At 36.3% G+C, this 17,629-nt stretch overlaps 1 protein-coding gene and 2 gene segments (V, D, J or C); all 3 read right to left on the minus strand.

Annotated features, from left to right (window-relative positions):
- LOC113149229 overlaps positions 1-17,629 on the minus strand; it is a 251,219-nt gene that overhangs the window by 128,733 nt on the left and 104,857 nt on the right. The window lies entirely within an intron of this gene.
- Positions 13,760-14,212, minus strand: LOC113150739. The segment is given in 2 exon segments: positions 13,760-14,067; positions 14,160-14,212. Coding segments are annotated over 2 exon segments (351 nt in total).
- Positions 16,015-16,529, minus strand: LOC113150106. The segment is given in 2 exon segments: positions 16,015-16,388; positions 16,476-16,529. Coding segments are annotated over 2 exon segments (360 nt in total).

The following is a 17,629-nucleotide window of genomic DNA, read 5'->3' on the forward strand; positions in this document are numbered from 1 at the left end:
GGGTTCTGTCATGGACTGCAGGAAAATGTGTTTGCCCATAAATGTTAAGTTAAATATAATTGCTCAGTGTGTTACAGGAGGATTAGTTCTACTTAAAAAATGTTAGTTTTACTTTTTGAAACAGAAGGTGTACATACTTACTTTGACAAATACTTATTTCTTTGGTTAATGAAACATTGTTGTGAGTGGACTTGCACGTGAAACTTGAACCTTTCTCCCACTCTTTCTTATTTGGCTCAATCTCACTGCTTAGACTGAAGGTTTTCTGCCCTCCCTCCACACTCTGCAGCTTCTTTTGGATTTGATGAATGTTCAAAGGTTGATTGTTTTGTTGCCACTGCACACTGAGAGCTTCAGGAAAATAACCACTTAGGGTGCAGATGAGTTTGACTGGTGAGGTTACAAATCCATCTTCCCAGACAGGATGCAGTGTGATTTTTGGAGAGACAATCTGCGACTCTGAAATAAAGAAGAGATGAATTAGTCTTTTTTAGCCTCATTCAGATATGGTCGGATTTTTATGTCGTGTACTTGTCTTACTTGAAGCTTTTACGCTTTTCTCAGTAGTTGAGAAGCATTTGTGCTCTGCTTTACATGTTACAGTCTTCTGTCCTCTCCACTCCCTTGAAGAAACTGTCAATGTACTCATTACATGAGTTGGGTTTTTGTTAGTGCTCACTGTGCCACCTCTTTGGACTACCCCATCTATCAGCCAGGTTACTTTGGCATCAAAAGCAGTCTGGACAGAACATGTTGCTTTCAATTCTGTATCGAAGTTGGGAATCTCCACGTGGACGCACGGAGGGGTTCTGTCATGGACTGCAGGAAAAATGTGTTTGCCCATAAATGTCAAGCTAAATATATTTGTTCAGTGTGTTACAGCAAAATTTCTTTTACTTAAAAAAATGTTAGTTGTACTCTTTGAAACAGAAGGTGTACATACTTACTTTGACAAATACTTATTTCTTTAGTTAATTGAACATTGTTGTGAGTGGACTTGCACGTGAAACTTGAGCCTTTCTCCCACTCTTTCCTATTTGGTTCAATCTCACTGCTTAGACTGAAGGTTTTCTGCACTCCCTCCACACTCTGCAGCTTCTTTTGGATTTGATGAATGTTCAAAAGTTGATTGTTTTGTTGCCACTGCACACTGAGAGTGTCAGGAAAATAACCACTCAGGGTGCAGATGAGTTTGACTGGTGAGGTTACAAATCCATCTTCCCAGACAGGATGTAATGTGATGTTTGGAGAGACAATCTGTTGTCCTGAGGCAGAAAAGATCATTTTGTTTTTATTCACCCTATTTAAATAAGGACTGATTAACATGTTTTTTACTTGTCTTACTTGAAGCCTTTATGCTGATCCAGTGGATGAGAATGTGTGTATTGTTCTACATGTTACAAGCTTTGGTCCTTTCAACTATCAAACTATTAATGTATTCATTATATGACAGTAAATATAAAGACAATTTGTTTGATTAATTTCTTTCCACACAAATGGACACACTAAAGTTGTGTTAATTGGTTTCCAGCCACATTTAAAATAAGGACTGCTGTACTGTTTAGAAGAATTATGACTTTAAAATACTAAAAAGTTAAAAAGGAAGTTATTGAGAAGAATTACAATAACTCAAAAGATTCCTCTAAAACCTAAATACCTAAATGTTATTCAATGTCCAGTTGGTTTATTAAAATGCCAACACTATATTTCATGTTCTATACAATTAATACAGACCTACAATAAATACAATATATATGTTACATTTTAGGTAAATATCAGGTAGAAATGCAGGTACAGTGAACTGCGGTGTGTAAATAATATGGGTTGTAAAAAATAATGCACACTATTATTACCATAAATTATAATCCAGCTGAAAAATGGAATGATAAAATCTAACTATATTCTACATTAAGTGATAATGCCAATGAAGAACTTTTTCAAATGCTTTAGACTAAACATAACGACTTAAACTTCTCTGCCTCCAATAATGAAAAATGCAAAATAAACAATTAACAAAACATGTTACTTTAAATTGTTGATTACTTTAGTAAAGTATGGCTTCAGCCTCACAAACAGAGTAGTCAAAGAAATTGTTGTTTCCAGACAGATATAGGCTTCCTCCTGATCCAGCTGAGATTATTATCCAGTGTTCCTGGATCTCTACTGTACAGGGCAGTTTGCGGGACTCTCTGAGCTGCTCTATCCCTGGTTCAGAATTAGTCTGACTGCAGACACCTGGGGAGAAAAACAACAGTACGGAAGAATTATAGAAGAATTATATTTACCAGAAACTGCTGGTAGCAGCAGAAGCATCATATACGTCGTCAAAGTCATGGTGAGAATTTGTTGTGCGTGTGCTGTGAAAATCTTATGACAGGAAAATCTCTGACATTACAGGAGTAAGAGGTTGTCTCATGTGTGTACACAAAGCAAACAGCACTAGTACTATAACCCTTTTCTGTAAACAAATACGAGGTGGCACAAGGCTCCCTGATGTCTGATGTCTGTCTGTTTGTCTGTCAGTAACAGTGTAAACCACATGGGACAAGAAGACACACTTTAAACAGCAGTTAAAATTATATATTTTAAATTCTGCATTAGTAGTTTCTATCACAATTCATAATGTTTTGGTCAACCAAACATGCAGACTATCAAAATAAACAGATGTGCTGCCAAAACACAATCTTTCTTTAAAGTACAAAGTCTCTATCATCTATCTTGTGTGTTCAATCACAGTCAATAAATTGTTGTTTTTTGAGCCAAACTGAGCCTACAAGTCACCATCTGGGGGTCAGCAAGTGTTTTTCCCGTTAAACAGCAGTGTGGTCATTGTAGATGTCCAGTGCTTAACAACTGACTTAACTTTCTTAGTCATTGGTCAAGATTATTACTTGTCCTTGTTTTTCCTGCTACTAGTCTCAGTCCTGCATTCTTTGCCAAAATTCAAACTTCTTATAGAGACTAACATGGATCCATATTGCTTACTCACTCATTGCAGTCCTTCACTACAACAAGAGATCTGAATAATTTTTAATTACTTACAAAAAGACATATTTAATTTATTTTCTGGTGAAGCAGACACTAAGCCTGATCCAACTCTGTTAAGGAAATAAGGATAAAGAATAATGAATAAGAGCATTTTTGGAGCTCTGGCATTTTCCCTTGCACAAACTTAATCTGTGAATTTAGTATATGCATGCACTATTCACGTGCAACAACAAAGCAATGCATATGTACAGGTGAGTTTGTGATATTCTCCAAGCTGCTTTACCACTGGTTCAGACTCAGTCAAAGTCTGACTGCAAACACCTGTGAAGAAAAGCAGTTGGATGAGAACAGAGTCAAACAAGAACTTGACAAAGACAAAGAGTAAACAGATGTGGTATTCACCAGAAATTGCTGCAACGTTTTACATGTAGTTAAAGTCATAGTGGGAATTAGTTGTGTGGTGGTGGTTTGGTTTGTCCTCAGTTTCCAGTGAGATAAAAGCAGATGGAAGACACTGAGATTTGCATTGACTCCTCCTCAAGCTGCTAAAAGCTAAAAATATTAAAAAGGATATTTATTCTAAAGGAAGTTGATATACATAATCAATAAATATGTTAATGTTTGTTTATTTGCAGATAGGCTCTGCATAATATTTTCTTAATAAATAACTGTACTGTAAGTTTTCAGAGCTGATTTGACTTGACACACAATTATAGAGAATGATCAGCCTCCATTTGTAGAATTATTAATGCCACACAGAACAATTGGATACAGTATGACAACAGATGTTCAGTGATTTCATGCAATGAAGTGAAAAAGATTAGAGTATAGAGTATTATCTTCAGTATCCCATGTACAGTATCACTTCTATTACTTTCACTGATACTATCCATATTATAATACGAACTATAACATAATGTGAACAGTGTTAGAAACACAGTTAGTCCTTTTCTGCCCTCTGGAGTTTTAAAGGTGGAACTGAATGTTTTATTTGAACATGACTCAGTTTGATGCTTCAAGAACTGTTTATGTAGTGTATGCTGGGATACACAACATTAATGTAACAATGATAATGTTAAATATTAAGCAGGAAAAGAAAGGATAGATGTTTGTGTTTGGTCAATAATTGCATTGTAACACAAATATATGAACATGTACTTTTTACACAATTTGACCGCAGATAAAATAAGTGCTGCTGTCAGAATACCATGGGGACCACTGTTGGCCTCATCTTTAACATATTTTTTGTGATGTTGCCACTTGATCACATGAGATTGCTAAATCTATCACTATAGCGTTCTTCTTCTGTCTGTCCTGTTGGTTAGCCATTTGTCAGACTATATTTGGAACTTCCACATGAAAAACTTACCATTTATTATTAACATGTAAAGAGCCTTAACAAATGGATTTTGTACAGCTGTTCAATCTTCTTCAGTCACTGTGACTCTCGGGCACAGTAATAAACAGCAGAATCTTCAGTTTTCAAACTGTTCATCTGCAGATACAGCTGCTCTTTGCTGTTGTCTCTGGAGGCAGTAAACCTGCCTTGAACTGACTGAGAGTAGTAGATGCTGCTACTGTCGTCCTCAATAGATGCAACCCATTCCAGTCCTTTTCCAGGGGCCTGTCTGATCCAGGCCATCCAATAGCTTTCAAAGTCAACCTCAGAGCCTGTACAGGTCAACATGTGGGATTCTCCAGGTTTTTTAACCACTGGTTCAGACTGTGTCAGAGTTTGACCATCAACACCTGTTTATAATGAAAACAAAATATCACATCAATTAAGATTCTATGTTAAAATGTCTTTTTCTATTTGAGATCAGTAGAAACCTTCACCTGTCCAGCAGAAAGTTAAAAGCAGCAGCACTGTCCTATAGTCCATGATGTCAAAATGTGTGACCACTGTTCTCTGTCACCATCTCTGCAGACAGATAAGTAGAGGTGGAACACATCTCAGATTTGCATTAACTCCACCTCATAAGAAGGTAATTACTTTAGGTTATTGGTAAAACTGCTTAATTAATTAGTTTCATATCAGTTTGCATAAATGACCTATCACAAAGCATTTTCTAAAAGTGAGTGTGATAGGTGTTGTGTCAAATGACCACTGAGAGGGAAGAATGAGTCAGTTCTCTGAAAACAGATTTTCTATTTTCCTTTGTGCTACAATCTTTTTTTGGATTTGGAACAAATATTTAGAGACAAAGACGCAAGGAACAGGTTCAAAGAATGTGGATATACACTAATATCTTCTGATGTAGTAATCCTACAGTACAGAACTGTCTGTACTGTGCAGCACTGTCCTATAGTCCATGATGTCAAAATGTGTGACCACTGTTCTCTGTCATCGTCTCTGCAGACAGATAAGTAGAGGTGGGAGACATCTCAGATTTGCATTAACTCCACCTCATAAAAAGGTAATGACTTCAAGTGTTTGGTGAAACTGAATTAATTAGATTTATATCAATTTGCGTAAAATACCCATCACTGTTACCCACACAACATATGTAGTTATATTGGAATTTCCATAAGACTTTAATTTGATTCATGACAGAGATTTCCCTTCAGATATGAAAGCAAGTGAGAACTAAAGTAAAACAATGAATCTAGAATAAAATATACTTTTGGTAAATCAATTTTTATTCACATTATTGGCTTTAAAGCTTTTTATTCTATTGCCCAGTGTTGGTAGCAAACTGTTGCACCCAAAGAAAAAATATGCAAGATAGGTCCAAATTGGCCTCTGTATATGTGCAACAAGAAGAATTTTCTAAAAGTGAGCGTGAAATCTGAGTTTCTGTTCAGCTCTGTAGCTTCCTGTTTCACTGTGGCTCTCGAGCACAATAATAAACAGCAGAGTCGTCAGCCGTCAAGCCAGACATTTGCAGATACACCTGATCCATGTTGTTGTCTCTGGAAATGGTGAAACGATTCTTGACAGATGTGGAATAATATTTGTTGCTTCCACTTGGAGCAGAAATGTGGGAAATCCACTCCAGTCCTTTTCCCTCTGCTTGTCTGATCCAGCTGATATCAGCATCATCGTCAGATATTCCTGCATATGTACAGGTGAGTTTGTGGGATTCTCCAAGCTGCTTTACCACTGGTTCAGACTCAGTCAAAGTCTGACTGCAAACACCTGTGAAGAAAAGCAGCTGGATGAGAACAGAGTCAAACAAGAACTTGACAAAGACAAAGAGTAAACAGATGTGGTAGTCACCAGAAATTGCTGTTAGAAGCAGCAACGTTATACATGTAGTTAAAGTCATAGTGGGAATTAGTTGTGTGGTGGTGGTTTGGTTTGTCCTCAGTTTGCAGTGAGATAAAAGCAGATGGAAACACTGAGATTTGCATTGACTCCTCCTCACGATGCTGAAAGCTAAATAGATTATAATGTATATTTATGTAAATATTTGTTTAATTGCATTATATTTGTACTGTACTGTAAGTTTTCAGAGCTGGTTCGACTTGACGCATCAAATAAGTAGAATTTTGTGGATCGATCACTTTGTACTAAATTCCAATTACAATTATACAGAATAATCAGTTTACATTTCTAGAATTATTTAATGCCACACAACACTATTGGATAAAGTATGGCAACAGATTTTCAGTGATTTTATGGACTGAAGTGGAACAGATTTGGCAATAAACTATTATCTTCAGTATCCTAAGACACATAGACAGATCTATAACATGTACAGTATCACTTCCATTACTTTCACTAATGTTCCATATATTAACATGTAATATGACATAATGTGAACAGTATTAGAAACACAGTTAGTCCTTTTCTGCCCTCTGGAGTTTTAAAGGTCGAACTGCATGTTTTGTTTCAACATAATTCACTTTAATGCTTCAAGAGCTGTTGACCCCTTTCGGAGATTTCTCTGAAAATAGTGTGCCAAAAAAAAGGTATATTAACAACAATCCTAAACATGTTCGTAGTTTATTGATTTAATTATCTATTGTAGATGATATGAGAGTTAGTTAATGAAGGGTTTATAAACAAGAAAAGATGGTTTGCATACACTTCTCTGTTCAGTTTCAGAGGAAACACAGAGAGCAGATGTACCTCTCAGTAAACATCTGTAAAGTGTGTGTGAGTATTTGTGCAGATCTACCAGTGGTTTGTTTCACTGTGGTTAACGTGCACAGTAATAAACAGCTGTGTCCTCAGCCTGCAGATTCTGTCCTGTTAGAGTCACTGTTCCAGCAGAAGTGTCTCTGCTGCAACTGAACTTATTTTTCAAAGCATTATTGTGAGATAAGCTACCACCAGACCACATAATTAAAATCCAATCCAGTGCTTTTCCTTCACGCTGTCTGATCCAACCTGTTGCATAGCTAGTCAGAGAATAACCAGAGACCTGACAGGTGATGGTCAAAGACTGTCCAGGCTGCACAACCAGTGATTCTGGCTGGATGAGATCAATACTGTAGACACCTGTGGAAACAGAAATCAACATTATTTCATTCATCTTATTATTCACTGTTTCTAATGTATTTATTAGAGTGAATCCACTGAAAGTTCCTCACAGGATCCAGCTGTCAGCAGCAGTATCAGAGCTACAGAGAACATGTTGATGTTGAAGCTGAACTGATGTCTGCTCTTCTGTCCTCTCACTCACACACAGACTCACACTTTACTTCCTTATTAACAACATTTATTTGCATATTTTTGGATAATTCAAATTCCGAAAAGTGAGAATGAAAATATGTAAGGCTGGAGGCTTGGCTCTTATCTGGGGATGAAGCTGGAGCCTCTACATAATGTAGCTGAGAGGAGGATGCTGTCTAAACTCCTCTCTATCCTGGACAATCCCTCCCACCCACTGCACAGAGTGTTGGCTGGACAGAGGACCACGTACAGCCAGAGACTGATTAACATTTAGTGCTCCGCAGGAGGTCCTTTCTACCTGTGGTCATAAATCTTTACAATTCCTCCCCCCTCTGTAATGGGTGGGGGAACTGACAGTTTCTTGTCATATAACTGCTCTCTTTAAATTATATAACACCCAAGCAGATGAATGTAATAAATTGATCCACCATGCCAGGTGTTTTTTCCCTTTGCTGGTTAGTCCATAACCAGAGAGGCAGTCAAAACTCATTGTGCTCCAGAGCCAGGCTACTGGTTTTGTGTTTTTGTGTAATGAGTTTGTGTGTTACACAGATACATTTTCATAATTAATGACAACCACACAATGTATCATGTCATTCATGTACTGAGAGAAAAAAAACATTTTATCTAAATTATAGTTTTCATACTGATATGCTGCATTGAATGTCCAAATTAATCCAAAGGGACACAATAAAATGCCCAATTAATTCTCTATCAGGACATCAGGTCATTTCTGTAAACATTGGTTTGTCATTAAATTAACAGAGTTCAGTCTTTAATAGTTCATAATGTTTTTATTAAGTTAATTGAAGATGAATGTAGATGAGGTTCAGTCACATGGATTGGTAAGTGTTGTGTTACAGTGAAGCCATGTGCATAGTAACATACAGTGTGATGGTCAAAGACAACAAACAACCTCTGAGTCTGAATGAATCATTTCTCTAACAATCCAGTGTATCTAGAGTGTTTATCATGAGAACACTGAAAGTTCCTCACAGGGTCACCAGCAGTATCAGAGCTACAGAGAACATGTTAATTTTAATCTCACTGAAACACAAACACACACTTCACTTTATGAACATTTATTCACATATTACAAACCAAATGACTGTAGTTTAAACACAGGTGAAAAGTTGTGTTTGTGAGAGAACTTATTATTATTATAAAATTATTATTATTTTGTTTGCATTAAATGTAAATTGTTGTGATTTGATTTTAAAATTTCATCAGCAGAAATGTTATAATTAGAAACACAAACTATAGACCACCACTCAAAATACCATGTATTTGTTTTAAAGAAAAATTTACTGTTCATGAAAACATGTAAACAGCACTAATAGACACATTTTGTACAGCTGTTCAATCGACTTCAGTCACTGTGGATGTCGAGCACAATAATAAACAGCAGAATCTTCAGTCTTCAAACTGTTCATCTGCAGATACAGCTGGTCTTTGCTGTTGTCTCTGGAGATGGTAAACCTGCCTTGAACTGACTGAGAGTAGAAGATGTTATCACTGTCATACTCTATAGATGCAATCCATTCCAGTCCTTTTCCAGGGGCCTGTCTATTCCAACCCATCCAATAGCCATCAAAGTCAAGTGCAGAGGCTGTACAGGTCAACATGTGGGATTCTCCAGGCTTTTTAACCACTGGTTCAGATTGTATCAGAGTTTGACCATCAACACCTGTTTAGACAGAAAACAAAACATCACATCAATTAGGATTCTATATTAAAATGTTCTTTCTCTATTTGAGATCAGTAGAAATCTTCACCTGTCCAGCAGAAAGTTAAAAGCAGCAGTACTGTCCTATAGTCCATGATGTCAAGATGTGTGACCACTGTTCTCTGTCATCATCTCTGCAGACAGATAAGTAGAGGTGGGAGACATCGTGGATTTGCATTGACTCCACCTTTTAAGAAGGAAACTGGGCTTTAGATTTTGGATGAAACTGAATTAATTAGTTGTATACCAATTTGCGTAAAATACCTATCACTGTTACCAACACAACCATATGATTTAGTTTGTCTTATATTAACATCAGACACGCTGAAGCAAGTTTTACTGGAATTATTTTTAAAAGATTTTTTTTACACAATATTCTCCTGATTACAAATGCAGTAGCAGGTACATTTTATTATTATTATTATTATTATTGTTATTGTTGTTGTTTCATTATTATTAAATATTATTTCCCAGCCACATTGGTATTTTGAATAAATATGAGATTTGGGAAATTCACCTTTCATCTGCCTTATGGTCAAATTTTATCAGGATGTTTTATTTGTTCAGATGATAATGTATTGTATAATTTATATTTATAAATGTGATTCAGTTTTACATATCACTTAGACAAATGAAAGAATAATAACACATTTTATTTTTTTGATGTGTGGTTGAATCATCATAAAATATATCTAGTGCTAATAAAATTCTATATAAAAGTGTTTTTGCAGGTGGAAAACCTGCCTGTCACTGAGATCACATTAACACTTAATGTCTGAGTAGTTTTTGTGCAGATGCTCCACTGTCTTCAGTCACTGTGTCTCGAGCACAGAAGTAAACGGCAGAATCTTCTGCTGTCAGACTTTTGACCTCGAGGTACTGAGTGCTGCTGGGAACATTTTCAGTCATGAGGACACGACTTTGAAAGGAGCTGGCATAGCTAGCAGAGTTTGAACCTGCATCCATCATCCCAATCCACTCCAGAGCTTTCCCTGGCCTCTGTCGTATCCAGTGAATATAGTAGCTTGTCATGCTATAACCAGATATGACACATGACATCTTCACTATCTCTCCAGGTCTTTTCACCTCAGAGGGAGACTGATCCAGTTTGATTTCACCACAAACTCCTGTAAATGAAGAAATGATGAACATCACATTTTTTTAAATGACAAGTTGACATTTACCAAAGCTTTAAAACAGAAGTGATTTTCTTACCATGGATGGTAACTACAATTAATAAACTCCACACAACAATATTTTCCATTCTGTGGTAAATGTTGTGGTTCAGTGGTCTGTGGTCAGGGTTTGAGAAATGCATTCATTTCTTCCAGTGTTCTACAAGGTGTGAATGTGTTTATAAGGAAGGACAAGTTTGCATAGACCTCCCTCTACAGGTGTAAAAACTGAATATGCAACACAGACACATTTTCATACATCAAGTGTCTCTAGAACAGCTGGACTGAAGGATAAAAAAATAAACAATTATAACACGTAAATAGTCTACAATGACAAATTGAATTAATGATGTAGTAATTTACAGCTACTTTTCCTTTTAATCAGTTTACAAAAGTATTTACAATTTGGCTTGTTTGTCTGTTTTTGTACATTTGAAAATATTGAGCTGTGTTTCAATGTTACTTCATCAGATATTATTCTCTAACCACTGAAAGAGGAAACATCTTTATCGCCAATCTTCTCTAAAAATAAGAATAAATAACTAGATTTTAAATAGTATCAATGCATTTTTGGGAAAGTTGACTTCAGTGGTTATACATTTTCTTAATCACTTATTACATGTTTTAACACGTTATATAACACAAGGTAATGAAATAGTAAAAAAAAAGGGGCTTTAATTTGGTTTGTAATATTTTTTATAAATGTATTGTAGCGACACCGAGGTGGTGCACATTGTTTTGTTGGTGTTTGACTGTTCCAGTTCCTGTTATGTGTTATGTGGTTCTTTTAATTAGTTCTTTTATTTTGTAGTGTATATAGTTGCGTGATGTCAGGTGTGCTTCCGGGGTGGGGAAGAGAGTACCCGGGAGAAACAGGCGGGAGATTTAGTGCTTCCGGAGTGACTGAATGAGGAAGCTGAGACCTGTTGTCACTGTGTGTTGGTTCCTATAAAAATAAAAAGAGTTGTTCACTCTGAGGCTCGTCACAGTATTCAAGAATGATTGTCTATTCACAATAATAGCTGTAGAGCATTTTATTTTCCTGCACAATGCTGTTAAGAATTGTCTCACCCATATTTGATTCTCTATATGTGCAACACCAAAGCGTTTTCTAAAAGTGAATGTGATATCTGAGTTTGTGTTCAGCTCTGTGGCTTCAAGCAGGTGTTGCTTCAAATGACCACCAAGAGGAAAGAATGTGTCAGTTCTCTGAAAACAGATTTTCTATTTTCCTCTGTGCTGGTATCTTTTTTAGGATTTAGAACAATTGTTAGGGACAAAGACACAAGGAAAAGGTTAAAAAAATGTGTATACGCCCTAATATCTTCTGAAAAATGTAATGTGGTAATCCTGCAGTACAGACACACTGCAGTGGCAGATGACCTCCTCTGGGAGGATGTGGTCTGTGTGTTTTCTATATGTACTGTTACTGTACTATGACATGTTCCTACAGTAATCTTCCTGATTAATGTTCTACCAGTCAGCCTCCATCAGTCACTAATTGTAGACAGGCTCCTCTTGAATAACTGCTGTGTCAGTAATGTTGCTGTTCACAGTTTGTTGTTTGTTATCAATTGTCCATGTAATTTCAGTTTCATTTACTGTGGTCTTTTTGACACACTCCTGGTTGTTATTGAACATCACTGTGGTAGGAGCTACCGTATATGAATAGATCTAAAGAGAAAGGGAAGTTACATTCATCATTTATTTCTAACAAAATCTAATTTTAGTCAAATCCAGAAAGCTGAAGCATAAAAAATATAAAAATAAATAATATAACATAGTTATCTTAAAACTACTGAAATATTAAAAGTTAAATCAGTGAGTGTATCAGTGACATATAGAATGGTTTCTGTTCAGCTCTGTAGCTTCCTGTTTCACTGTGGCTCTCGAGCACAATAATAAACAGCAGAGTCGTCAGTCATCAAGCCAGACATTTGCAGATACACCTGATCCATGTTGTTGTCTCTGGAAATGGTGAAACGATTCTTGACAGATGTGGAATAATATTTGTTGCTTCCACTTGGAGCAGAAATGAAGGCAACCCACTCCAGTCCTTTTCCCTCTGCGTGTCTGATCCAGCTGATAGCAGCACCACTGTCAGATATTCCTGCATATGTACAGGTGAGTTTGTGGGATTCTCCAAGCTGCTTTACCACTGGTTCAGACTCAGTCAAAGTCTGACTGCAAACACCTGTGAAGAAAAGCAGTTGGATGAGAACAGAGTCAAACAAGAACCTGACAAAGACAAAGAGTAAACAGATGTGGTATTCACCAGAAATTGCTGTTAGAAGCAGCAACGTTATACATGTAGTTAAAGTCATAGTGGGAATTAGTTGTGTGGTGGTGGTTTGGTTTGTCCTCAGTTTGCAGTGAGATAAATGCAGATGGAAACACTGAGATTTGCATTGACTCCTCCTCACATTGCTAAAAGCTAAATAAATTAAAAGTCATAATTATCTAAATTAAGTTGATATACATACATATTCAATAACTATGTTAATGTTTGTTTAGTTGCAGATGGGCTCTGCATAATGTTTGCTTATTAAATAACTGTACTGTAAGTTTTCAGAGCTGGTTTTACATGACACACAATTATAGAAAACAATCAGTTTGCATTTCCAGCATGAATTAATGCCACACAGCACAATTGGATAAAGTTTGGCAACAGATGTTCAGTGATTTCATGCACTGAAGGAACAGATTTTGTAATAGACTATTATGTTCAGTATCCCATGTACAGTATCACTTTCATCACTTTCACTGATGTTTTATATAATAACACAGAATATAACATGATGTGAACAGTATTAGAAACACAGTTGGTCATTGTCTGCCCTCTGGAGCTTTAAATGTGGAACTGCATGTTTTTTTTTCAACATAATTCACTTTGATTCTTCTTTCTCTGACTTTCAGGTAGTGTATGCTAGGACACATTAGGAGATAAAAAATGAACAATAGAAATCTAAATGAATGTGCTGAAAAACAAACGTATATTAGCTTGTCCTGAGAAGTTTTTTTACAGAAATGCTCCCATTATTTTGTTTGTAGTTTATTGATTTAATTATGTATTGTAGATGATATGAGAGTTAGTTGATGAAGGGTTTATAAACAAGAAAAGATGGTTTGCATACACTTCTCTGTTCTGGTTTTAGAGGAAACACAGAAAGCAGATGTACCTCTCAGTAAACATCTGTAAAGTGTGTGTGGGTATTTGTGCAGATCTACCAGTGGTTTGTTTCACTGTGGTTAACGTGCACAGTAGTAAACAGCTGTGTCCTCAGGCTGCAGATTCTGTCCTGTTAGAGTCACTGTTCCAGCAGAAGTGTCTCTGCTGCAGCTGAACTTGTTCTTCAGAGCATTATTGTGAGATAAGCTACCATCATACCACATAATTAAAATCCAATCCAGTGCTTTTCCTTCACGCTGTCTGATCCAACCTGTTGCATAGTTGCCATCAGTCAGAGAATAACCAGAGACCTGACAGGTGATAGTCAAAGACTGTCCAGGCTGCACAACCAGTGAGTCTGGCTGGATGAGATCAATACTGTACACACCTGTGAAAACAGAAATCAATATTATTTCATTCATTTTATTATTCACTGTTTCTAATGTATATATTAGTGTGAATCCACTGAAAGTTCCTCACAGGATCCAGCTGTCAGCAGCAGTATCAGAGCTACAGAGAACATGTTGATGTTGAAGCTGAACTGATGTCTGCTCTTCTGTCCTCTCACTCACACACAGACTCACACTTTACTTCCTTATTAGCAACATTTATTTACATATTGTTGGATAATTCAAATTCTGAAAGGTCAGAATGAAAATATGTAAAACATTTAAAACTCTCTTTAAGCTAAAATAATTAATACCTTAAACCACATTTTAATTCATCTGTAGTCCAATCAGGTAGTTTTGCCTCAGCAGTGAGAATCAAGCAGACAATTTTTTCCATTTATTTTACTGAAGCAGAGCTTTGAACTCATTCACTGTAAATATTTGAACTTTTACGTTTATTTTTTACATGATTTCAGTCATAGGATGTATAGTAATACAGTCTTATAACTACTGCAGGTTTTTTGAACAGCTGCACAATCAACTTCAGTCACTGTGACTCTCGAGCACAGAAATAAACAGCAGAATCTTCACTTTTCAGACTGTTCATCTGCAGATACACCTGCTGTTTGCTGTTGTCTCTGGAGGCAGTAAACCGGCCTTGGACTGACTGAGAGTAGTAGTGGGTACCATAAGTTACAGCAGCAATCCACTCCAGTCCTTTTCCAGGAGCCTGTCTGATCCAGTGCATCCAGTGGCTGCTGAGTGAAAATCCAGAGACTGTACAGGTCAGTGTGTGGGATTCTCCAAGTGTTTTAACCACAGGTTAAGATTCTGTCAGAGTCTGAGCATCAACACCTGTAAAAACAACAGAAATAATCAGTTGCTTTGAGACGGTGATGATTTAAAGACATTTTCCACTCTGTCACAGTCTTCACCTGTCCAGCAGAGAGTAAACAGCAGCAGTCCTGTCCTGTAGTCCATCATGTTAAACTGTGTGTTTACTGTTCTCTTTCGTCCTCTCTGCAGACAGATAAATAAAGATATAAGGCATCTGAATTTTGCATTGACTCCTCCTCACAGTGAGGAATGAGCTACAGTAAACTAGAAGAATATGACATCTAAGGAATAGTATTTGACTAATTAACGGGTTGTTTCCTAGATAAATCTTTATCACATGTTCGATAGTTTGTTTATCTATTAATATGAAGTAAATCCAATAAAAAGGTACAACAAACATAATGTGAGCTCTTCTCTACTCTCTGACACATACTTTCATTTTATTGAATTCATGTCATTTATGTACCGAGAGAAGAAACTTAATCTAAATTATAATTTTTTTTATACTGATATGCTGCATTGAATGTCAAAATTAATCTAAAGGGACATAATAATGTGCTCAATTAATCCTCTATCAGAAGTAATTTCTGTAAACATCCATTTGTTATTAAATTCAGTCTCTTTTAATAGTTCATAATTTTTCTATTAAGTTAATTGAAGATGAATGTAGGTGAGGTTCAGTCACATGGATTGGTAAGTGTTTGTGATGTTGAAGGTTTGTGTCACAGTGGAGCCATGTGCATAGTAACATACAGTGTGATGGTGAAAGACAACAAACAACCTCTGAGTCTGAATGAATCATTTCTCTAACAATTCAGTGTATCTAGAGTGTTTATCATGACACCACTGAAAGTTCCTCACAGGGTCACCAGCAGTATCAGAGCTACAGAGAACATGTTAATTTTAATCTCACTGAAACACAAACACACACTTTACTTTATGAACATTTATTCACATGTTACAATCCAAACGACGGTAGTTTAAACACAGGTGAAAAGTTGCCTTTGTGACAGAACTTATGTTATTTTGTTTGAATTAAATGTAAATTGCTGTGATTAGACCATCACACAAAATACCATACATTTGTTTCAAAGAAAAACTTACTGTTCAGCCATGAAAAAATTTAAACAGCACTAATACATTTTGTACAGCTGTTCAATCTACTTCAGTCACTGTGGATCTCGAGCACAATAATAAACTGCAGAATCTTCAGTCTTCAAACTGTTCATCTGCAGATACAGCTTCTCTTTGCTGTTGTCTCTGGAGATGGTAAACTGGCCTTGAACTGACTGAGAGTAGAAGATGTTATCACTGTCATACTCTATAGATGCAATCCATTCCAGTCCTTTTCCAGGGGCCTGTCTGATCCATCCCATCCAATAGCTATCAAAGTCGAGTCCAGAGGCTGTACAGGTCAACATGTGGGATTCTCCAGGCTTTTTAACCACTGGTTCAGATTGTATCAGAGTTTGACCATCAACACCTGTTTAGACAGAAAACAAAACATCACATCAATTAGGATTCTATGTTAAAATGTTTTTTTCTATTTGAGATCAGTAGAAACATTCACCTGTCCAGCAGAAAGTTAAAAAAAGCAGTACTGTCCTAAAGTCCATGATGTCAAAATGTGTGACCACTGTTCTCTGTCATCATCTCTGCAGACAGATAAGTAGAGGTGGGAGACATCTCAGATTTGCATTAACTCCACCTCACAAGAAAGAAACTAGGCTTCAGGTTTTGGATGAAACTGAATTAATTAGATTTATATCAATTTGCGTAAAATACATGTCACTGTTACCCATATTAACATAGGATTTTTTTTATTTTTTATTTTGTCTTATATTAAACATCAGACACACTGAATCAACTTTTATTTGACTTATTTAAGAAAGATCTTTTTTATTCGTTTTCCACTTACACAAAATTATCCTCATTACAAATGATGAGTAGCAGTTAAAAAACCTTATTATTATTATTATTTCCCAGCCACACTGTGTTTTGAATACATTTGGGATTTTAGAAATTCACCTTTCACCTGCCCTATGGCCCAAAGTTATCAGCATGTTTTATTTGTTCAGATAATGATGTATTGTTTAGTTTGTATTTCTAAATGTGATTCAGTTTTACATCTCACTTAAGCAGATGACATCACAACATATTTTGTTTTTATTAGATTGTAGTTGAATCATTATAAAATATTTCTAATAATATTCTATATGAAAGTGCTTTTGCAGGTGGAACATTGGAGATAATACACACCTTTCCTTTCATTCTAGTGTAACCTGTCATTCATTAACAAATCACATAAACTTTCACGTTTAAAGCACAATTTAGACAATGGATAGACCTGATCCATGTAGTTGTCTCTGGAAATGGTGAAACGATTCTGGACAGATGTGGAATAATGTTTGCTGCTTCCACTTGGAGCAGAAATGTGGGAAATCCACTCCAGTCCTTTTCCCTCTGCTTGTCTGATCCAGCTGATATCAGCAGCACCGTCAGATATTCCTGCATATGTACAGGTGAGTTTGTGGGATTCTCCAAGCTGCTTTACCACTGGTTCAGACTCAGTCAAAGTCTGACTGCAAACACCTGTGAAGAAAAGTAGTTGGATGAGAACAGAGTCAAACAAGAACTTGACAAAGACAAAGAGTAAACAGATGTGGTATTCACCAGAAATTGCTGTTAGAAGCAGCAACGTTATACATGTAGTTAAAGTCATAG

Source organism: Anabas testudineus, chromosome 8 (genome assembly GCF_900324465.2).
Source record: "Anabas testudineus chromosome 8, fAnaTes1.2, whole genome shotgun sequence".
Lineage (NCBI taxonomy): Eukaryota > Metazoa > Chordata > Actinopteri > Anabantiformes > Anabantidae > Anabas > Anabas testudineus.